At 36.5% G+C, this 25,453-nt stretch overlaps 1 protein-coding gene across 4 annotated transcripts in view; it reads right to left on the reverse strand.

The window, feature by feature from the left end:
- LOC149846578 (ABSCISIC ACID-INSENSITIVE 5-like protein 2) overlaps positions 1–25,453 on the reverse strand; it is a 52,856-nt gene that overhangs the window by 26,127 nt on the left and 1,276 nt on the right. For 2 of the 4 annotated variants that reach the window (XM_089996430.1, XM_089996429.1), the window contains exon 2: positions 25,370–25,441. In XM_089996430.1, coding sequence (XP_089852556.1) covers positions 25,370–25,441 — 72 coding nt within the window. Of the gene's footprint in view, positions 1–2,133; positions 2,454–15,428; positions 15,564–25,369; positions 25,442–25,453 lie in introns of those variants that run through there. The other 2 variants (XM_089996428.1, XM_089996427.1) reach the window with 2 other exon arrangements.

Consider the following 25,453-nt stretch of genomic DNA (forward strand, 5'->3'; position numbering starts at 1 on the left):
GTAGATGGATGAAATCCATGTGCTTCATAGTTTAGAGAGTTGGGTGATTGGAAAGGCCAAGAGTTAAACGTCCCTGATTATGTTCCTGGGTTCGACAAGACCAGCTATTTGCTAAGTTGGATAATTTCTTTTCTTTCTGTAAGTGTGCATGCTCAAGTCGTTGGTTTGCGAACCTCCTTTGATGTGCGGAACACGTTGAAGCACACGGAATGCTGCTCACTTTCGCTCTCCGATCATCATGCAGTTGAAAGAAGAACTGCAGTCTCTTAAGAAAGGGTCTATGCCAATAGACAATTATTTTCAAAAGGCAAAAGTGTAGTCACACCAACTTGCCATGGCATCCATACCCGTCCGTGGATGATGATAGTAGTATGGTTCTCCATCTACTCAAAGGTTTACAAACCGAGTACTTTGCCTTTAGAACCTCTATTTCCACGCGTCGTGACCCTGTGACTCTCACCGAGTTGCACTTTATTGTTAAGTCAAGAGGTGCAGATGACTCACTTTGAGTCAAGTTCACCCATTATAAACTATGCGCAGCAGCAAGGTTCAAGTGTCCAATCGAGATATCCTTTAACAAGGATTGAAATTTCAGGCAAAATAATTAATATCGTGGTAGAGGCAGAGGCTATAGTCAGAGCCTCAAAATAATTTGTCCAAATCAGACTGACCAAGAGAGAAACTGGGTGGTCAGCTAGTACTGTGAAAAATCGAGTCACATGGCTCGATCTTGTTATAAGATCATCCACAATATTGCAGGAAAATCAAGCATTGTTGGGAATCCGAATCAGCCACAAGCTTATCATGTGTCTCCTCTGATCTTGGACGAAGGAAATTGGTACTCTGATCTGAACAATCTGTCTATTTAAGTGCCGTATGAAGGAAAAAATAACATTAAAATCGCTAATGGCTTAGGTTTGTGTATAAGCAATTTTGGTTCAACTTGCTTTTCTGTTTCAAACACGAGACTTAAACTCAATGATATTTTACATGTTCTTGATGTGACTCAATGTTTCAAACACTAGACAATCAATTGGATTTTAATTTCACCCAAATTTCTGCTATTATAAGGATCAGGTAACAGGGACAGAGTTGATTTGAGGAAAGAGTGATCATGGTTTATACCGGCTGCAGTTGCCAATAGGAAGGGAGAGCATCAAGACGACCAGCAAAAAAATATGAGGAAAAAACTCGTTGAAAAGACAGTTTTTTTGGGGTAAAATCTCAGGAAGATATCTGTTGGTTTAAGCACAAAACAAAAACAAAAACAAAAACAAAAACAAAATTAACATAATAAACTAGAAAAAAGTGTTTTTGTCACGTTATTATCATGTCAAAAATGTGATATTTTCAAAACAGATGATATTTTGAAAAGCCCTGGCATAATATCGCTTTAAAAATTTCATAAATCTTTTGTTCTTTTCTCTTATTGTACGGATGTGATCTACTGGATTGGTTTGATAAGAACACGCTCTTGAATCATCGGATTTTGATGCATAAACGAGATTTTTTAAGGATGTAAAATCAATGGCTCATAATCTTCATAAATATTCAAGCATTAAAAAATCATTTTATTCATTGAAAATACACGATCCAATGGTTGATTCCTAGCAAATTCATGATTTTCATGAATTTTTTGTTCTTTTCTCTTACGGTACGGATGTGATCTACATGATTGGTTTGATAAGAACACACTCTTGAATCATCGGATTTTGATGCATAAACGAGATTTTTTAAGGATTTAAAATCAATGGCTCATAATCCTCATAAATATTCAAGCATTAAAAAATCACATTTTTTCATTGAAAATACACGATCCAATGGTTGACAAATTCACCATGCCAAGCACATCCACATGATTGGATTTGCAAAAAAGTATTGGAAATGCCTATATTTCTAGTTCTCATATTCTGGTGACTTTCTCTCTCTCTCTCTCTCTCTCTCTCTCTATCTATATATATATATATATATATATATATATATATATATATATATATATAGAGAGAGAGAGAGAGAGAGAGAGAGAGAGAGAGATGATGATAATGATGCAAAGCATCAGTCAGAAACCAACACTGCAGTTACACGTCTTTGAACACAGTGATAGAGGGGCAACTCTACTAGAATGAAATTGTAGTAAAAATCAATGACATTGGTTAAATGTGAAGTGGTCAAAGAACATCCTCTGTTACAAATTTAATTTGCCAAGAACATCCAATAGCTGAAAAGAGAGCGAGCTCACAGCTTCCTACAACATGAACTAACAATAGAAGCCACGACAAAGCTATACAGCATGACCAGTCGGGCATGAAGTCTGGAGTTCCTGAAATGGAGCTTGTGTGGATGACAGAAAAAGAATATACAAAGAAGTTGCTGGTTTAAAATGGTGCAGAGCTTGTTCGGCGCAGCTGGTACCTTGGTGTCGTATCTGAATCAAATAGGATATCGTCTAGCTCCTGTTAAGTAGTAAAAGTGAGTCGGTTGCTGCGTTATGTAAAATTTATGATTTATTAAACTAGCAGGCTAGCAAAAATGAAAAACAATCGACTGAACTTTAACAGCTGAGACCAGCCAATGAAGACGATTCAACAAGGCAACTATTTCCAAAAGTTAATATCCTGAAGCATCTGACAAGGTAACAGTATTCTAAACAGGCTGTGCACGCTTCAAATGAACTGCCTCAAGATTTCCAGAAGTGATCTATAGACTGATGACAATCAAAGTGATACATTATTAGATTGATGATGATCACGACACATTTGAACAACCACCTTAATCAGTTATTGGCATGCTAATCTGCTAAAGGTGACTTGTGAAAACACACAACAGATAAAACTACCAGAATGGGGGAAGTTGCGATAGTAATGCTGCTTTCTTTGAATCACAATACAGAATGTCACAAAAAATAACTGGATCACAACTGTGATGGTCCAACTTAGTAGAACTGCCACAGATTGATGAGGGGGATTGGTCCAGGTGATAGACTTCAAACATGTAATCCCCATAAGTTCTAGGTGCTCGTGCTTGAAATCCCCACTTTAAATGCTGTTAGTTAGGAAGATGCATGCAATGAGACTTGAAATAGAACGCACATGAAGCACTGATCCTTATGTAAGTTGAGGCCTAAGGCGAAATGCTGTTTCATAAGTATTTTCAAATTAGGGTTTCAAATTATAAATTTAGGGTTTTGAATCAGGGTTTTTCTTTGATTTTAATTTTATGGTTTGGATTAAATATAAAAAATATTTTTTTTATTAGGGCTTTGAACCAAATTTCTTGAATTAGGACTTTTTATATTTAATTTGATTACGGCTTTTTTTTTATTTGATCTGTTTTTTTTTTCTTTGATTTTCTTTGATTAGGGTTTGAATTAGTGTTTTTTATATTTATTTTTATGGTTTATTTTATAGTTTCTTTGATTTTATGGTTTATGTTGGTCTATTTTTCTTGCAGTTTATTTGTTTTCAAATAGGAAAAATATGTTTCCTGTTTGAGTCAAAACAAACGCAGGATGAAGAACTTGAAAAAGGTGTATAGTGTTTCGGGTCTGGATCCTATACCAGACCCAAGTTCATTCCATTTTATGTATTAGTGTAAAATTTAAATGTATTTCTTTTTCTGGGTTGGTTTTGGATATTATATAAGACCTGACCCGACCCATGTACACTTAAGTGCCTTTATACAATGCATTAGGTCACGATTTTAATTTGAGGTTTTTCGCTTCTCATTTTCTTTCTGTTCTTCTTTCTCCTTCGCCTCTTTTCTTTCCCCCTTTCTGAATCTTCCTGTGTACTCACACCTCACGTGAGTTACATTTTTGTGAATCTGTGATTTACGGGCACTCTATTCACGTGAATCCAGATCGTGGATTGACTGCATTTCACGTGAACTGGTTCACGTGAAGCATCGGTCTTCTCCCAGATCGTGGGTTAACGTCTCTTCACGTCAATTCGTGAACTGATTCACGTGAGATATTAAATTTGTTCCTATTAATCGTTTGATTCCCTTTTCATTCTGTCTTTTCCAAAATCTCTCTGTTATAGTGCTTCCCTTTGATTTCCTGTGCTTTGCTGCACATTATCATTCTTGATTTCCCTTTGCTGAAACAGTCAAAGGAGGGGTTTCTTAACGTGTGATTTTCTTTTCGCGCAAGCCCCTTTTTGGTGCACAGAAAGGCCCAAGTTTCTTCATTTTTTGATTTTAACAGTCTACGATTCTCTGACAGCAAAAAAAAAAAGGAGTGTTGGGAGAAGGTTGAACTTTTTGTCTGTTGATTCTTATTCTCTATCTGTTGATTCTTATTCTCTATGGATCCCTACCACCCTCAATCAAATCTTTCTTCAAGTTTTCTCAACCAACTTGTTTATGAGAAGTTGAATACCTCAAATTTCTTGATCTGGAAGAGGCATATTATTCCTTTCATAAGGAGTCAAGGCCTCTTAGGTCACCTGGATGGAACCACTTCAGTTCCACCAGAATTTAGCCCGAGAGAAGAAAAAGATGACAAAGGGGCGAGTTCAATCGTGTATGTTAAAAATGCTGAATTCCTCAATTGGGAAAGAAAAGACCAGTCAGTTGTTGCATACATCACATCCACCCTGTCTCAAGAGATCCTTCTTGCCATTCCTGACAATTGTACAGCTCTATAACTCTGGGAACGACTGGTTCAGACGTATTCGCAGGTTTCTCAAGCAAGAGTAGTTTTTTTAAAAAGAGAATTTCAATTGTTAAGGAAAGATTCCATGACCATCATGGAATATTTGAACAAGATGAAGACCATCACAGATCAACTTGCAGTTATAGGGTGTGCCGTTAGTGACAGAGACATGGTGCAACAAACCCTGAGTGGATTGGGATCTAACTACAACATGATAATCACTTCACTATTGTGTCTCTCTGTTCTTCCTACCTTTGATGAGCTACGAGCCAAATTGATCCAATATGAAATGACTCTAAAGGGATTCTCTGAAGAAACTCATAATCATTCAAATTCTCAAGAAGTTTTTGCTACAGGAGTGACCTATGGTAGAGGACGAGGACGAGGAGGACAATGGTGAAGTGGACACGGAGGGTGTGGTTTGCTTCCCACTCCAAACACGTTTACTCATGCGCAGAGAACAAGATCCATCCCTACTTGCTTCATTTGTAACAAAAAGGGACATATCAAGGCGAATTGTTGGCATAATCCAGAGAATAAAGGAAAGAGTCCACAGATAGAAATCAAGAGAAAGTTCACAAATACCAGAGACAGTGGAGAGATTAAAGATTTGCTGATATCTGCCTTGTCAGAGTTAAAATTGAAGCAGAATGATGAAGGCACTTGGTTTGTCGATTCTGGGGCAGCGACTCATGTGACAGGCGATGCAGGTAAAATTTCTAATCCTATTCCTTATTTTGGAAAAAGTAAGATTGTCACTGGAGATGGATCCCACCATCTTGTTTCCCATGTTGGAAAAACTGTTATCCCCATGTCACATTCCACTCTTACTCTTTCTGACGTTCTTCATGCCCCTGACATTAAGAAAAATATTGTCTCCGTCTCTAAACTTATTGATGATAATAATGCTTCAGTTGAATTCACTCCCTTCTCTGTGCAGGTCAAGGACCTACGCACGAGGGAAACATTAGCTGAAGGAAAAAGACGAGGCAACATGTATGTCTTTGAAGAAGCTCCATGTCGTGATGTTCACCCTTCTCACCTGATTTTGAAGCCTTCATCAGAGTCATGTTCCTCCTCTTCTGCTAGTGTTTTTAGTATCTCTGAATGCAATAAGCCATCCTTATGGCATAGTAGGTTAGGACATTGTGAGAGTCATTTTATTGAGAAATTTGTTTCTAATAATCTCATTCCAAAAGAAAGTCTTAAAGGGGATGAGGGTAGTCATAAATGTTCCAGTTGCCTTTTGTGCAAGAGTCATGTATTGCCTTTTCATTCAATTAATAAGAGAGCTTCAAAACCTTTTGAGATCATTTGTTCTGATGTGTGGGGACCCGCCCCAATTTTCTCTGGGTCTGGAAGCAGATATTATCTAATCTTTGTTGATAGCTATTCTCGATACACTTGGATATATTTCATAAAAAATAAGTCAGAAGTCTTCTCTTTGTTCCAAAATTTCTTTTCCTTGGTCAAAAACCAATTTTCTGAGTCCATTCAGTTTTTCCAATGCGATGGAGGTGGGGAATTTTCATCCCATGATTTTATTTTTTTTCTTCGAGATAACAGAATAGGAAGAATGGTGTCCTGCCCTCACACTCCTCAACAAAATGGGATTGCTGAACGAAAACATAGACATATCGTTGAAAGTGCCATGAGTATGCTTCATAACAGCAATCTTCCCACCAACCTATGGACAGAAGCCTTTCATTCTGCCGTGCATGTGATAAATAGATTGCCAATGGTCATTCTGGAAAACAAGTCTCCTTATCACTGTCTCTTTGGAGCTCATCCTAGGTATCATGATCTGCGTGTTTTTGGATGTGTTTGCTATGTGCATGTTGATCGGTCCCTGAGAAACAAGTTTCAAGACAAGGCCCAGAAGTGTAGGTTTGTGGGATATGCAGATGACTACAAAGGATATAGGTGCTATGATCCTACCAACAAATGTATCAGAATCTCAAGAAATGTTGTCTTTGATGAGCAAAATTTCGATGACAAAGCTGATGCAACCAATATACCAACTAAAGTTTACTATCCTTGGTTGAGTTCAAAACTTTTTGCTAGCTCCAGTGAAGCATGTTCACTAGATTGCGTGCAACAAGAAGAAGAGATGTCTGAAAACACTGAGACGTCGGGGTCACAGAATTCAGAAAAAATACCTAGCAGATACAAAGGCATTGTATATTCCAGACAGAGACCGATGACATCAAGCCATTCAGATCATGCTTCAGTCAGCAATCCGACCCCTTCTCACACTCCTGAGATCAGAAAATCAAGCCGCATACGACATCCCATTGACAGGTGGGTCAACTATAACAACTTCTCCTTGGATCTTCAGCTGTTTTTAACTGCTCTCAATAAAGAAGATGAGCCCACTATGTACTACCAGGGAGCCACTTCTACCAAGTGGGTAGAAGCTATGAATGATGAAATGCAAGCTTTGCATGAATGTGGAACTTGAGAAGTCATTCCCAGACCGCCTGACAAAAATGTTGTTGGATATAAATGGGTCTACAAGATAAAGTAGAAGCCAGATGGAACTATTGAGCGATACAAGGCAAGGCTCGTAGCAAAAGGATTCACTCAAGAACCAGGGCAAGACTATGATGAGACTTTTAGTCCGGTTGTAAGAATGGGAACAATTCAGATTATTATCTCTCTGGCTGTTAAACATGGGTGGAAGTTGAGTCAGCTTGATGTAAAGAATGCCTTCTTGTATGGGGACTTGAAGGAGGAAGTGTATATGGAGCAACCCCCTGGATATCAAGAACAAAATTGTAAAACCCATGTGTGCAGGTTAAAGAGATCTATGGTCTGAAACAAGCATCTCGCTCTTGGTTTGATAGCTTCTCACTAGAGATTCAGAAACATGGATTTTCGCGTTCCATGCTGGACCACTCATTGTTCTTTTTTAGAAGTCAGACTGTGACCACTCTGTTATTAATTTATGTTGATGATATTGTTATCACAGGAAACTCTGTGGTTCACATCCAAGAAGTGAAAGTCTTACTAGGTCAGAGGTTCAAAATGAAAGATCTTGGAACTCTACGCTATTTTCTTGGTGTAGAAGTTGATAATCAAACTCATGGCTTGACACTCACACAGCACAAGTACACCGTAGATGTTCTCCGCAAGGCAGGTATGAAAGACTGCAAACCTCTGGGAACTCCGAGTGTGCTGCATCAAAAACTTAGTGCCCATGATGGAGATTTGTGTGATGATCCCACCAGGTATCGAAGTATAATAGGAATGTTACAGTATCTGACCTCCACTAGACCAGATATTGTTTATTCAGTCAATCAAGTATCTCAATTTATGCATACGCCACGTACTGGACATATGGAAGTTGTCACGAGGATCCTTAGATATCTGAAAGGGACTATTGGGGATGGATTGACATACTCACCACAGTCATATGGCAAAGATGAGCATGGACTCACTGGGCTGGGGATCCTGATGAACAAAGATCTACATCAGGATATTGTGTTTTCATTGGAAGAAATTTAGTCTCTTGGAGCAGTAGAAAACAAAAAGCTATCGCTAGATCAAGTACTGAGGCTGAATATAGATCTATAGCTGCTGCCACTGCCGAAGTCACATGGATCAGACATCTACTGACTGAAGTAGGAGAAAAGATCTCCCACACTACCTTGCTATGTGACAACCAAAGTGTTATTAACATGTCATTCAATCCAGTACATCACAGTCGTGCTAAACACATTGAGATTGACCAACACTTTGTGAGACAGAAAGTTGAAGAAAAAAAGATTGAGCCTGAGTTCGTCAATACTGAACAACAAGTTGCGGACCTATTTACGAAAGGATTAACAAAGGATCGTTTTTGGACGCTCAAAGGCAAGTTGTGCATGGTTCATAACCATGATCAACTTGAGGGGGGGTGAAAAAGGTGTATAGTGTTTCGGGTCTGGATCCTATACCAGACCCGAGTTCATTCCATTTTATTTATTAGTGTAAAATTTAAATGTATTTCTTTTTCTGGGTTGGTTTTGGATATTATATAAGACCCGACCCGACCCATGTACACTTAAGTGCCTTTATAAAATGCATTAGGTCACGATTTCTGAGACACATAAATCGTGACAGCCGCAGAGGCCCCTTTTGGTTTTCTCTTCTAGTCTCTCTCCCTCTCTTTCTCTGTTTTCTCTCTTAATGCAGGTGCAGATGAAATTCTAACAGAACTGTTGTTACAGAACAAACCATGTGTTCTATCTGTTCTGTCTAATCTTGGACAAGCAATCAAACACACCCTAAACAAAAGGGGATGCCAGTGGGAGATATATGTTTTGATAGCCTGCTGGAGGACAAAAGAAATTGCTTGATTCTCAAAAAGGAAAAACAACAGGAGTCCTGTGAAGTGGGAGATAATATACTTTGGTAGCACGCTGCAGGTCATAGGAAATTGCTTGATGCTAAAAAAGGAAAAGCAATGCAAACACATAATACCACAAACAAACAAGCAAGATTAACCATCTAAATAATACTGAATCATATCTAACATATACAGTTCACATTAAACTCTGAAAAAGACCTTAGAGGAGATGAAAATATCATAATATTGGCATCAAGACTTTCAAAACAAAAAAAACCCAATAAAATATCTTTGAGATTTTCAAAATAAAGGGTTTTCATTACATGTCCCAAAACCTCCTCAAGTCATAAAGGTGGATGTTTGGCTGTTAATTCTTTTGATAAGTTTTTTATGGACATCACATCTAATGTTCAAAGTAAAAAGCTACTGTGGTTTTTGACATGCTGACCATGATGAGAAACTGAATCTAACTATGACGTATCAAATTCAATTTTAATGGTTGTCAAGCCTGCTTGACCATATTTTCTCTGTCCCATACATTCTACTTGCATACGCATCGGAAACTTTATCCAAAGCCTCAGACCAAGAGTGAGTTTCATGACAAAGATCTTTTTTCCCATTCATCATCACATTTTCACTAGTATCAAACCCCATTCAGGAAAGTTTCAATATGGTGGCAGCTTGGTTGAAGCAGAACCAAAGAATCTTTTTAGTGCCTTACCGTCATTACACAGGAACAACCAATTTGATTAACAAACAAATGGACACAAAAAGGATTTTCTTTTCATTAGGATCTGTGAATTATTCAAACTTAAGCAAGGAACGATACCAGTTTGATTACATCAACTAGTGTAACAATACATCATACGTTATGTTTCTCCTTACTATAAACCTAGTTTGAGGACCTGATTATTTATGACTTGACTAGTTCATATTGGATTCAAGAATCAAATAGACCAACTCAATGACTCAGGTCTTGTTACCTATTGTTTTTGTTATTGTTCTGATGGACAAACTGAACCAAGAGATGACAGATTGCAAGAACCTAGGGCAATTCAAAAGGCATGAGCAACAAGCTGACCTGATTCATAAATACAGTGTGATACAGAGTCAATCCTGACCCATCAAAAGACTGGGCCAGGTCTTGTTCTATTTGGGCTGAGCTGGTCAAGCCCCACCCAGACTTTCTGCAGGCTACCTTGAAGCTCAAAAAGATGACCCAATGCAAAGCAATAGACTGGACTAAGGATGTAACAAGTCGGATTCACTTTGAATGTATGTATCACCTAATCCGACCTAATCAGATGTACCTAAAAAACACATGGAGTCGAACATGACACAACTCTAATTGAATGTGAATCCATTTATGAAAAGAAAATACAGATGGAACCTGAAAACCAACTCAAACGGTCAAACTGGATAGATCTGTTGAGTCAAATGTGCATTGCCATCTTTCTTTGTATTTGAAATTTTGAACTGTTTTAGCATTTGCATGTTTAAAAAGGAGAAAATCAATGTTGGCATCAATTCTTTTCTGAAGTTCCCAATGCACAGTTCTGAAAGTAGGTGTTGGCACTAATTCTATTCTTGTGCACGATTTCCCTCTAGCACCAAACTGCACATTCAAAGCTAAAAAAGCATTTTCATTTGAGCAGCTTACACGGATCCTTTCAGATTTTAGAAAAAACAAATCTGATCTGACTCCAACCGAATTTTATCATATAAAACCAAATCTGACCCGAGTGCTAATTGGATGCAACAGTTCCAAGTGATTCCAACTAAATAGGCATGCGCCTCATAGGCCTTGAGGTGTGCACCTCGAGGCAAGGCGCAACTCAAATTCATTGGGTCAAATGAGTCAAAGCCCCTGTTTGACCCAAATCCAATTTATAAAAATAAAAAACAAAGGGGAGGCCCGATGGTTAGGGCAATCCCTCTCTCTCTCTCTCTCTATGAAAGAAGAAGATGAAGAAGGTGAAGAAGAAGACGTATGTAAACCCCCGCCCCCCCCCCCCCCCTCTCTCTTCTCCTCCTTCCATTCTCTTCTTCTTTCGATTTTCTCCATCTTCTTCTCTTATTTCTTCTTCCATTCTTCTTCGGCTCATCTGCTTCTTCTTCATCTCTTCTTTCTTCTTCTTGTTCCCTTCCCTCCATTTTCTTCTTTAGTTCTTCTTCTTCTTCTTCCGTTGTCCTCCTTTTCTGTCTCCTCCCATTTCTTCCGTTCTTCTCCTTCTTCCAGTCTTCTTCTTTTGCTTCTTCCGTTCTTCTCCTTCTTCCAGTCCTTCTTCTTCTTCTTCAAAATGACTGGATTTTTTTTGCAATTAATTGACTGTATATGAAAACTGTATATGTCAATTTTGTTATTTTGTTTATATAAAAACCGTACATGTGAAATTGCTACTTCTAGTTTGTGTAATTATTTGCAAATAAGCATGTGACCGTGTATGTATGTGTAATTGACTCTTAGATCATGGAAATTAAAAAAAATTGTTAAATGAAAATATTTTTTTTGTTTGTGAGACTAAGTGTAGATATGGATTATTATGTGTGATTTTAGTAGTTTGATAGAGCTAATTTTTCAAATAAGCATGCATGAAAAATTAGCTTAATATCTATTTAGAACTTTAGATGAATTTGTGTGCATTATATGATGATGTTGAGGAATTTGATTGTTAGTGATTTTGTTAAAATTTCATTGAATGCTCATATTTTATTTCTTAGATACTTACATATTTAAGTTGCTGCATTAATATTACTTTTACATGTTAATCTCATATTTTTCAGTATTTATTTGAGATTTTCTATTTCTTATTGGTTGTTGCTTCATCATCATCAACAACAACAACAACAACTACGCCTTCATCTCAAAACAATTGGGGTCGGCGATATGAACCAAAAAAGAAAATCATTCTGGGTCTTCCACATGAATCCTTCTCCTCCAATCATTTCTATCCAATGCCATGTCCTCGGTGAGGTTCAAAGCATTCATATCCTTTCCTATCATCTCCATCCAAGTCTTCTTAGGCCTACCCCGACCTCTTTTAACTAATATATTTTCCCATTTCTCCATCCTTCTAACTGCAGCATCATTAGGCCTTCGTCGGATATGTCCAAACCACCGTAAACGATTCTCTCTCATCTTATTTTCAATGGATGCAACACCTACCTTCTTACGTATCTTCTCGTTTCGAATCTTATCTTTTATTGTATTTCCACACATCCATCTAAGCATACGCATCTCAGCTACACTCATTTTTTGAATATGATGTCTCTTGGCAGCCCAACATTCTGTACCATATAATAAAACAAGCCTAATTGTCGTCCTATAAAACTTTTCCCTCAACCGCAATGACATTCTACGATCGCACAACACTCCAGTTGCATTTTTCCATTTCATCCCCCCAACCTTTATCCTATGATTTACATCTCCATCAATTTCTCTATACTTTTGAATGATAGATCCCAAATATTTGAAACAGTCATCCACTGGTATTTCTTGCTCACCAAACTTCACTACACTCCCATCACTACTTCGTTGCTTACAAAACCGACATTCCATATATTCTGTCTTACTCTTACTCAACTTAAAACCTCTTGCTTCCAATGTCTGTCTCCATAATTCTAACTTAGCATTAACCCCAACTCTAGACTCATCAATCAAAACAATATCATCAGCAAACAACATACACCATGACACATTTTCTTGAATTGATCTCGTAAGCTCATCCATCACTATAGCAAATAGGAAAGGGCTTAATGCAGATCCTTAATATAACCCAACCGTTATAGGAAAATTGGTTGTCACCCCTCCACAAGTGCGGACATTTGTTACTACTCCTTTGTACATATCTTTAATTATACTAATGTACTTGAGAGAAACACCTTTCTTCATCATTGTCCACCAGAGAACATCCCTAGGTACTCTATCGTATGCCTTCCCCAAATCAATAAAAACCATATGCAAATCTTTGTTCCTCTCTCTATAACTCTCAATAAGTTGTCTAAGAAGATGTATAGCTTCCATAGTTGATCTTCCAGACATAAAATCAAATTGATTCTCCGATATCATGACAACCTTCATCAACCTATACTCAATCACCCTCTCCCAAAGTTTCATAATATGACTCATGAGTTTTATACCACGATAGTTTGTGCAATCTTGTATATCACCTTTATTCTTGTACACAGGCACCAAAATACTCTTCCTCCACTTATTAGGGATCTTATTTGTCCGCCAAATCTTGTTAAAAAGATTTGTCAACCATTCTAAACCTTTCTCACCCAAGCATTTTCAAGCCTCGATAGGTATACCATCTGGGCCAACTGCCCTTCTTGATTTCATTTTCTTCAAAGCCTCTGCAATTTCTTTCTTTTGAATCTTGCGCATGAAGTCACGATTCATCTCATGAAAAGGAATGGAGAAGTCTCCAAGGTCCTGAGCATGACTTCCATTAAATAGCTGATCAAAATAATCTTTTCATCTCTCCTTAATCTCTTCATCTTTGACTAAAACCCTTTGTCTTTCATCTTTGATACATCTAACCATACCCAGATCCCTCGATTTCCTATCTCTCATCTTTGCAAGCCTATAAATATCCTTCTCGCCCTCTTTGGTATCCAACTTGTCATAAACCTCTTTATATACCCTATCCCTCGCGTTTCAAACTACTTTTTTAGCTTCCTTCTTTGCTATCATATACTTTTTCAAATTCTCATTATCACAAATCTTACTTAGATTTCTATAATACTCTCTTTTAACCTTAATAACTAATTTGACATCCTCGTTCCACCATGATGTATCCTTACCTAGCGGTGCACCGCCTATAAACTCACACAATACCTCCTTAGCCACCTTTCTCATGCCACCCGCTATCTTATTCCATATTGATTCTGAATCCTCCTCGAGACACCAATCAACTTTCTTAACTACTTGCTTTACAAACATTCCTTGTTTAGCTCCTTTTAGTGCCCACCACTTAATTCTAGGATATATCCTATGTCTATCCCTTTTGTGGCATTTTCTAATTCTAAGATCTAAAATTAAGACTCTATGTTATGTAGCTAAACTTTCTCTCGATATAACCTTACAATCGATGCAACAACCCCTATCTCTTTTTCTAAGTAAGAAAAAATCTATCTGACTCGTATTAACCCTACTTTTAAATGTTACTAGGTGAGACTCCCTCTTCCTAAACCAAGTGTTTGCTAAGATCATATCATATGACAAACCAAAATCTAAAATCCTTTCTCCACTTTCGTTTCTTTCTCCTATACCATAGCCTCCATGGATACTCTCAAATCCATCCCTACTAATGTCTACATGTCCATTAAGGTCACCACCGATGAAAAACTTTTCTCCATAAGATATCCCTTGTACTACTCTATCTAAATCTTTCCAAAATTGACGCTTAATGGAATCATCTAAACCTACTTGAGGTGCATAAATACTAATAATATTAATAATATTCGTACCTAATACTAATTTAATAAGTAAAATCCTATCACCCTTCCTACGGAGCTCAACTACATTATCTATAAACTCACGACTAATAACAATCCCTACTCCATTCCTATTCCTGTATACCAAATCTTATATCCCCAAAGTTCTATCACTTTTGCTTTCTCACCTATCCATTTGGTCTCTTGTAGACATAAAATATCCATCTTTCTCCTACACATAACATCTACTAACTCTACCAACTTACCAGTTAAAGACCCTATGTTCCAAGTGGCTAACCTAATTTTATGGTCTTGAACTATCTTCTTTACCCCCATCCGTCCAACAAAGTGAGGGAACCCTTGCCTATTTGACTCCACACCCAAGCGTCGGTGTGACGCGTCGCTTTTGGTTGTTGTTTCATCAATAAAGCATTTTTTATTTATTTGTATTTATATATATTTTAAAGTTTTTTAGGTTTTTTTTAATTTTGAGGCTTAGGCTTTACACCTTGAGGCTTACTCCTTGCTTCGGTTTTTGGTGGAGCGCTTCGCTACGCCTCAACGCTTTTCACAACATTGATCTCAACCAAACCCGAGTTGTTGACATCCCTAGGCTGGACCACCCCAGCTTGATGCCTTATCCACCACGCAAGCACTTAAAAGTGTTGGGGAGGAACCCAGAACATTCCACTCTCATTGAAACCAGAACTAACCACTCTACACTACTTCTACGGGGTCCATGTTAAAATAAACAAATAATATGTGTGTGTGTGTGTGGGGTGGGGGGGGGGGGGGGTAACACAAACAAATAAATATATTATACATATAGATATATTGTATATCTGTGTCTGCATGTGCACGTCTGTGAAAAAATGCTCATTACATACAAAAGATGTAACATCATCTATCAATTTAACTTGTAAGTATTCCAAAAGAAAAACAACAGAACATAGGTGCTTAACATTCATAAGCGACTGAACTGCTGCATTAAGCATCAACTGTGTCACATAGATACTCCATTTTGACAGCCGTTTTGTATCCCTTTTATATACAAGTTAGTGAAGTTATATTGGAAATTTCATAAAAATGGCCATATCCCGGTATCCGCAGCAGTATCCACGTGACATAGAGCATCAAAACCTATTGTACATAAAGTTTAAACCATCCAATTCCAAAATCAACTATCATGAAATGGAAGCTTAATAGTGAAATCATGAACTTTGTCAAATAATCTAGATTTTTTAATGTAAGAACAATAATGCCACTATAAAGAGGTTTAGAGTAATGAATGTTAACATGAGAATAGTTCATGCAAAAACTGTAAAGTTTAAAACCCTATACCAGTAAAAATACATACACCTGATATTTATCATGTACAACTAGAATCTAAAGTCAGAGAAAAGAAATATAAAGATATAAATTGACCAGCCGACCAGGTCAACGAACGACAGGAGGCAATATAAATTGATTGAGCATCCCCCAAGGACAGATCATGGTTATTGTCAGGAACAGGAACAGGAACTATTATGTATACACTCTTCTACATTCTCTCCTAGGGGTATTTTTTATTTTGTTCTACCCATGTTCTTTTCTTTATTCCCCGCATCCTTATAATATTGAAGGTTGAAGGACAGTTTGTGTCTTTTGAATGGAAAATAATTTTTAAATCTACTGAAGGACATTTATGTAATCATATCTTTCTTTTATAAGTAGTTCACGTGTTTTTTTCCAAAAAAAGTAAACAGACTTTTATTAAAACAGAAAAGTAGATGCATGATGAGTTGTCACCAAAGATACATAGTAATTAGTCAGTACTACACAAAGATGAATTTCCCATCCAGCCAACACCCGAATTTGGCCATTTTGATCTTGCATGAGCCGTAAAGTGGAACTGTGTTTGAGCATGAACAGCAGGTAGATGAAACCAATCATTGAAAGTGTGGTCATTGCTTTCTTCCAAAGAAACCACCAAGCTACGTGCAGCCACCAAATCCAAATGACCTTTATTTTCTTGTTACTGCAGAATGCAGATTGTAGCAGATCCTTTATGAATCAAGACTCGATTCACTGTAATGTCTGGTCATGCTAGAGAGGAGTGATTGGGCATAAGGACAGGACCACAGTAGGTGGTCCAACGGCGACTCAGCATTCTTGGGCATAATGCTGCAGCCATCGAGCTGAAAGTCCTTTCTTTTCAGCATCAGCTTGGCATTCTAGCCAAGCAAAGATCTGGGCGCATGGTGAAGACCTGGTGCACTTGATGAACCAGATCATCCTAGGCTCCACCATAGTGCAGCACTGTGGTCCTTTTAGACTCTAAAAGCCTCATCAACAAATTAATGGAAAAATACTGTGGCCCTTTTGGATCCCATTGACCAGTTAAATAGGTTCTTTAGGCCACTCTACATTCCACTCGTGGAATCTCTAACACTCCCTTAGTGTTCACCTCTGGTATGATCTCATGACTTCTTAATTTGTGTGTTTTATTTGTCCTCGATGATTCCATATTAAATGGTTGTATACTTGCTTTTTAATTCGAAGAATCTCCCTTAAATGCATAATTTTTGGGTCAATTACTAAAAGCCTTGAGGTCTGATGCCGTTCCTCAAGTCCATCTGCCCCAAAATTCCAAACCTTGACCTAACTTTGTTTTCAACATTTTGATGCTATTTTTTTCATCTCATGGATGTGGGATGTAGCATTGCTATTCAAGGAAGAAGATTGAAATTGGGCATAAGGTTGGAGATGCCTATTATTCAAACATATGGAATCCTTTTCATGTTCCATTGCAATAAGCTTCAGTGCTTGTAATGGCACAAACATCTTGGTCAGCCCAGTCTCTTCTACATTTAGGCATTTTGAGTCATTCAAGCAAATTTTATATAATTCAGATGAGGTTTGAGAAATGTGAATATTGTAAGACAAGAAACTCAATGTGTTACCATCCCCTTTTGGGAAAGAACGTGTCTCATTCTTCCATACTGTATCTCATTACCCATTTGTTTCAGTTCATTTGGGTGTTTGAGGTCCTTCCATTTTTGTCTAAAAGGGATTCCTTCCATTACTGGACTTCTATTAATGATAACCCATTTTATAAAGAACAAGTTCTAGATATTCACCATCTTTTCCAAGTTCTATGCTGACTACCAATTGCTTGCTACATTTTAACTCAGCAAGAGGATTTCCTTTCATCATAATCCTATTCTTTTTGCTTCAGAAGGCATTGTCCATCAACAGTCATGACCTCACACATATTAGTAAAATGGCATTGCTAACAGAAAGCAGACACATCATGTTAAGTGTACACACAACTTTCCCTATCTATATCAATCCCTAGATCCTTCTAAGCAAAGTGTTGTTTTCAATTATCTCATAAACAATGACTTTGCATCATCAGGTAAGATCTCTCGTGTGAAAAAACTTTTTAAGTATATCATTGGCTGTTCAAGATTGCATACACAAAACAAAGAAGATTCCATACACTTGTTATGTGTCGTTACCTATAACAACATGCAATAAGTATCCTACAAAGGCTCCAAGATGAATCCTTCAAGCCAGTTATTTTGATACCTAGAAAGGATATTCTTGTTACGACTGAAGTTGTGATTACTTATTTGTATCTAGAAATGATTATTTCCTAAACATGTACGGTTATTTTTACCCCACCCATCACCTGTGTGCACAACTAAATTTGCTTTTTGCACTAATTTGCATCACTTCCTCAATCCCAAATTATCATGAATGAATGTTAACAACACTCCTGATCATCCTCCCCATTAATCCAATACTCTAAATATTGCAGCCAGATCTCAATTGTCATTTTCAGAAATCTGTTGAATACACCCATGGTCCAATCCATCTACCTCACAGGTAGTGGACAATCCTGCTCTTGTCGATCAGGTACATCATAAAATTTGTCCATCTATTCTAATCTGACCATAATACCATTATAGTAGCTAAATAAGTAGTTAACAAATCATTTTAAACGGCAAGAATCTATGACTTTTGAGCGAAAAACTCTGTAACATACATTAGATGTTTGACTTGTTCTTGAAAGAAGCAAAATGGCATATACATGTGTAATATCTCGTAAAATTGTGGTTTTTTTTAACTTAATAAATGTTATTTTTACTTAAATAATTATATTTTTCGCTGTTTTGGGTTAAAATAATAAATAATATAAAATATAGGGGCTGATGCAAGCTTTGGATTCCAAGGGGATCGTGGAGTCGTTGGCTAAGGTCCATGGTCCACCTATTTTAAGAAAACTAATTTATAATAATAATCAAAATAATAATAATAACAATAAAATAAAATATTATATATATCTTGGAAACTATGTCACACAGACTCTTCTAACAGGGCACCGCATCCGCACCCAGGCGGGTGCGACACTTGGACACAACTTCCTTTGTGTTAGGTGAAGTCAACCACACCGAGGTCCATTTCTATCCAAAAGTAGATTCAGTTAACCCTAATCAAGTCTATTTTTATCTATATTATATATATAAATACATAACACGTAGTGTTAACTGTTAACTTAAAACTGTTAATATATATATATATATATATATATATATATATATATATATATATATATATATATATATATATATATCCTCCCTGCACCCTCGCAGCCAAGTTTTTTTAAAGTGCCGCATCGCCGCACTCGCACCCGCACCTATGTGACATAGCTTGGAAAGGAGCTTAGGAAGAGGACGTTCCTTCCTTTTTGAAATAGGATTCTTCCTATTTGAGAAGGGGACATTTCCTCCTTAGAGGAAGACTCCCCTCCTTTTTATAAAAAATGGATGTGAGCCTCTCTCAAAACACAACAATGTGTTTTGAGAGAGAGAGAGGGCTGCGATAGAGAGAAAGAGATAGGGTAACAAGAGAGGAGGAGAGGGTAACAAGAGGGAGAGGAAGGGCAGGCTGACCTGAGCCTCTTCGCCGTCTTCGACTTCTTATTCTTCTTCATTCATCGCAAATCAGTCCATAGCCTAAAAGGTACATGATTCTCTTTGCTATTCCGATGAGTGAAAGGATTTGTGTGGGCTGAATCAAGCATGGGTTTGAGAAAAAAATCAAATATGTGTTTCTATGTACAAATTTTCGATTTATCAAACCTTGATTTTCTCTGCTGATTCGAATATTGATTAGGTTTTGATGAGCCTAAAAATCTGAATTTTCTAGTAATGATAATACAAAAGAAACCTGCTGTGATTTTTTTTTGGATTAGATTTATTGGACTTAAATTTAATCAGAATTTTTCTCGAATTGGGTTCAATCTATAAGTTTCAACTGGCCTTTTGTTGGAGATATAGTTTATTGCTCACGTGGGTTTTAAAGTCACAAATAAGAACTCGTTTGGTATTGGGTTCACGTTGGATGTAGTTCGATTTAAAATCTGTTTGACCGATGATTATGTTGAGTTTTGAATTCATAAAAAAGATTAAATAAACAGTTAAGATCGATGCTTATGTTGAGATTTGAGTCTGCATAATTGTTTTCAAGGGTGATTGTTCAGCTAAGAAAAGAAAATTTGAATGATTTCTTAATTATGAAAATAAACCCTATGACTGGGAAATTGCGATATATATATATTTTTGGTTATTTTTAGTACTAAGCATGGTTAGTCTTCTTTTATAAAAATCATGGGTGTGTGTGCTGACGCTGAATCATACCTGTTGGCATATCATTATGTGCTTGTTACTTTACTCAGTCTGTACAAGCATGTTAGTTAAATTGATCTGCATATGTACGACTTGGGTTTTCAAAAAAAATCGTGAACCGTGGATATGAACCTGAATATTGTATTCGGCCTGCATATGCTTTCAAATTTAATTTTTTGTACAGACTCGGGTTATGATAAATCAATGCTTTCTTTTATGCACACCCACATGGTTTTCGTCATAACGTGTCAAGCTTTAGATCCTTGTTCATACCTTGTTCTAAATCATGTTTATATTGTGTATTTAAGTTGGGCTTTGGATTTATTAATATAAGAAGATTTTAATACTCGTTAAATCTGGGATTTAGTTTGAGGAGAGCAAACCTGAATCTTTATTAAATCTGAGTTGAAACTAAACTATAAAATCTGATTGTAGATTTTAACTAAATCTAAATTTATCTAATAAAATTGAATTTGGAGTTTTGAAGAAAAAGAACCTGAGTTTTGTTTAAATGTGATTTGAGTTAAATTAATTAGAAACGATCTAGGTTATTTATTTAAACATGTGAAATCAGATTTTTTTTATCGAACAAAAACCTTTAATTAATTAAGAATGGTATAAGAGACCAAACAGTGTAATTAATTGTTTTTCCCTTGTTGCCCTCAAAATTGGTGAAATCCTTGAATGGCGGTCATGGGAGACCGTGAGGATACTGAACGTTGTGTGCATTGTTTGTCCCAAGAACCCGATGAATGATTCGTGTTCCCAGCCACGGTTGTAGAGAACTTCCACCACTTTGCCTGAGAATGATGTTGTCTGACTCAACATTAGTTATTGATATACCAAGAAAGTGGCGTCGAAGGGTGATGATGCCCTTGTCGTCCCGGCATTAGGTGATGATTCTTAATGTTCTGATTTAAAGTGATGGTTTCCGATGTCGGTCGAAAGACTTGTGTGTGACCCAGTTAATAAAATACAATTATGTGATACTACCTTAGATCTCGGGATTTGGCTCGTTTTTAGTATCGGCAGGTTTTATGTAAGATGAAACTTAAATGTGTTGCATTAAGTAGGAACATGCATTCAAAAGCAATACTTGATAATTAAATTAATAAGTCATTTATGAAAATTACATTGACTCATGCATCCCTAAATGTTTATGTAGCATATGGTTTTTTGATGCCTTAAATTAAACTGGTTTATTTTGCAAAACTGTTTCAAGTATGTATTGTATGCTAAGGCTCTCTTAAACTTATGCTTGATTTGATATATGTACTTTTCCTTGCTATTGGATTTTAAGAGTCTCGTACAAGAACTCCAATTCTTACTCATTTTCTTAAAACCTTTTTTAGGTACTGAGCCTCAATGATGGCAGGACCTGCTTGCTGGAGGAAATCCTTTTAATGTTTATGATTTAGTGGACCGGATTCTGACCGTTATAAGAGTTCAATGTTTTGAGAACCTATTGAACTTGAAATTTGATTATGCAGTTAAAACACATTCAATATAAATTTATGGTTTGAATAAATTTATGTTTGGAATGTATGTTGGTTTGTGGATATGAAATTTGTAATGTGCCTCAGATCCCTAGGATATCTTTCCGCAATATTTTAAATCAATTATTCATTTAAAAAAATTCTGCAATTTGTCTGAGGGTCGGTTTGGGGTCGTTACAACATGGGTATAAAAAATTAAGATAAACCATAGGTCTGAAAGAAGTACAACAACATATAGATGGGTATCAAAGATTAAGATGAATCAAACGACACCCTTGAAAGATACTAGGATTGAGCTAAGATTAAATACAAACATGAAATAGACTATGAGGAAAGTGTTGCTCCTATAGCTTAGATAATCAAAATCAAAACTCTGTTGTTGTCATCCACGGATGGCCTTTCTCTTAGATGCTAATGTATTACCTTCATGAGGAAGTTTATGTGAATCGACTATCTGGTTTATTTATGGTATATCACATGGGTCTTCATCTGAGAAATTCCTTCATGAGCTCCCCAGTCCAGTTTAAGCACTTTAGAACCATTGCTGGAAGACACCATCATGGGCTCCATATAACAAATAAATAGATGCATAATTAATCTAAAATGACCCGTATAAAAGTTATTCTGTCAATATTCTTGAGCATAGAGGTAGCTTGTTTCTCATCAAAGATGTCTTAATTTCCAGAAAGTTTCATACAAGTTTGGTTGCTAAACCATGATTTTCTAATGCTGATGGTTGAAACTCCAAAATGATTAAAATTCAAATTGCAGTCTCAGAGGGCATATTTTTGGCAGACTTCACTTGCTACAGGCATCCTATAGGCGGCCCTTGTACTTGCTACCCCCCAATCAAACATTGCTCATGTAGTTTATTCTGTTAAGTGCCTTCAGCCATCTATATGTCAAAATTTACTACCATTCTCTACTTCGCCTCTTGAGATGTATGCCTAGTCTACTGATTGGTGTGAAAATCTTATTTGATCAAACTTATACAGATGCCTCCATGTCTTCGGTGTTTATTTACCATCTATTGAAGGCATGCAGAACAACACTATGTCATGCCTTGATCATTGTTGAGCATACTTTGGTTGAGATAAATTCTTACTGATGTAGAAGGTTGCATATCTTCCTCACTATCTTTGATTTGTGAAGAATACAGTAGCATCAACTTCACCACACAGAATTTCATGAACTGACAAATCATATTGAAGCTGATAGTCCTTTCATGTACAAGCAACATTTAGCTAGGTGCAATATCCTTTACCATGTCTCTTCAGGTCTACAACACAGTCCTTATTGAGGGAAAATGTTCCTTCACTTTGCTTCTCGTCATAGTGATAAATGTTTAAAACAGTAATTGTTCAACTGTTAATTTCTCGTGATATTTGATTTTTTTATTGAACACTGTGATAAGATCATGATATTTTCTACTGCATGATAATATTATAACATTTTAAAGTATCATGATATTTTAAACATTTAAAATAGCTGTTAAAATATTACTTTTTTTCTTTACATATTTAATTTGCTGCTATTTGTTGCTATGCTTCCAGTTTCACTGCAAACTCACATTGATCACACCACAAATTTGAGAAATGAGGAAAGGAGTGTCTTCTGATATATATATATATATATATATATATATATATATATATATATATATATATATATATATATATATATATATATATATATATATATATATATATATATATATTCTTGAACATTCTCTATTAGGGGCATTTAAAGATTGTTTCACCCTCACATGTGTTCTTTTCTTTATTATCTGCAATTCTTTTTAAAGAGCAATTATGTCCTTTTATCCTTACAAGCAGTCCCGACATTTTGGATGAGTCTTTTTATTGAAATATTGAAAGAATACTTTGTTCTTCTCCACTTCTTCTCTTGTTTCTTATTATAAGAAACACAGTTTTTTCCAAACTTGACAAAACAAAAAACTCCATTCATTTTTTCTTCACTGACGATAACCTCTTTTGTTTGGATGAAACCTTACATAACTTATGTTGCATTTTAAACCATCTAAAGGAGATGAGCCACTTAGTAAACCCACTGGATTTTCATACTATAACTCTGCTCAAGGAAGCCTCCATAAACCACTCACATTTTTGGAACCAAAGGTAGCCACGTCCTAATTCAAGGAGATACTTCTCCGTGACTTCTCAATGATACATCCCAATAACAAATAAGTCAAGGTTACTTCAAACAGTTGACTTCAGTGCTAAAACCGCTTGTAACAAAGTCATTTGAAGAATTCATCACAAACAAAATCTGCTCAAATCCAAATCATGTTATTTTGGCACCTTCTAGATTTAAAGTTTCTGACTAAAACATCCTCCAATGACTACACAAATCACATTCATGTCCAATCAATTACTTAGTTCCCCTTAAAGCTATCAACTAAATTACTAAAATAAACCAACAAAGAGAAAAAGCTGCCATTTACAATTTTTCTGGTTTCATCACTTCCTGTTCATCATGTACTCAGATAATCATAACAGTAAACAGACAGTGCTTCGTCTTTTTTAATAAGTTTAAATGTCTTAGATTATGTCTCTTCCGACAAACCTGAACTAGGAGAAAAATATTATTTTTCCAACAGTTGAAACCTACTCCATAAGTTTGAATTATTGAGACAGACATTGGAAGCAAGAGGTTTTAAGCTGAGTAAGAGTAAGACAGAATATATGGAATGTCAATTTAGTAAGCAACGAAGTAGTGATGGGAGTGTAGTGAAGTTTGGTGAGCAAAAAATACCAGTGGATGACTGTTTCAAATATTTGGGATCTATCATTCAAAAGTATAGAGAAATTGACGGAGATGTAAATCATAGGATAAAGGTTGGGGGGATGAAATGGAAAAATGCAACTGGAGTGTTGTGCGATCGTAGAATGCCATTGCGGTTGAGGGAAAAGTTTTATAGGACGACAATTAGGCATGTTTTATTATATGGTACAGAATGTTGGGCTGCCAAGAGACATCATATTCAAAAAATGAGTGTAGCTGAGATGCGTATGCTTGGATGGATGTGTGAAAATACAATAAAAGATAAGATTCGAAACGAGAAGATACGTAAGAAGGTAGGTGTTGCATCCGTTGAAAATAAGATGAGAGAGAATCATTTACGGTGGTTTGGACATATCCGGCGAAGGCCTAATGATGCTCCAGTTAGAAGGATGGAGAAATGGGAAAATATATTAGTTAAAAGAGGTCGGGGTAGGCCTAAGAAGACTTGGATGGAGATGATAGGAAAGGATATGAATGCTTTGAACCTCACCGAGGACATGGCATTGGATAGAAATGATTGGAGGAGAAGGATTCATGTGGAAGACCCAGAATGATTTTCTTTTTTGGTTCATATCGCCGACCCCAATTGTTTTGAGATGAAGGCGTAGTTGTTGTTGTTGTTGTTGAAACCTAGTCCAAAAATCCCGAAAACAAAAATGATTAAAGCCTTTAGTCTTTGAACTGCCTGTTCAGGTTGGCTGAGACACAAGTTCCTAGAATGTTTGATGTTATAGTGTATGTATTTGAAGAAGAAAAACTGGCTGAAATATGAACATGACCCCTGGTTTCTGGACTTGAAAACACATTCCATGAAGCTGAGAACCTTGAACGAAGAATGACATGAGACGTTGAATCATTGTCAAATGTGAATGCCATAGAACAACAACAAAGATCAGGGTATGGTGCAATTTGTGACAATAGAATACTTAATAACGTTACATTCAGAGAAGATGAAGAATCTAGCGGCCCTTACTTTCTCTTTCTTGAGTCTTGTATTCATATCCTTCAACTGTAAAAGCTCTCCTTCCAGCTGCGTCGTGTAAGCCTGGAAGAAGAG

The sequence above is a fragment of the Nuphar pumila genome, chromosome 2, assembly GCF_984573655.1.
Source record: "Nuphar pumila chromosome 2, dmNupPumi1.hap1.1, whole genome shotgun sequence".
Classification (NCBI taxonomy): Eukaryota; Viridiplantae; Streptophyta; class Magnoliopsida; order Nymphaeales; family Nymphaeaceae; genus Nuphar; species Nuphar pumila.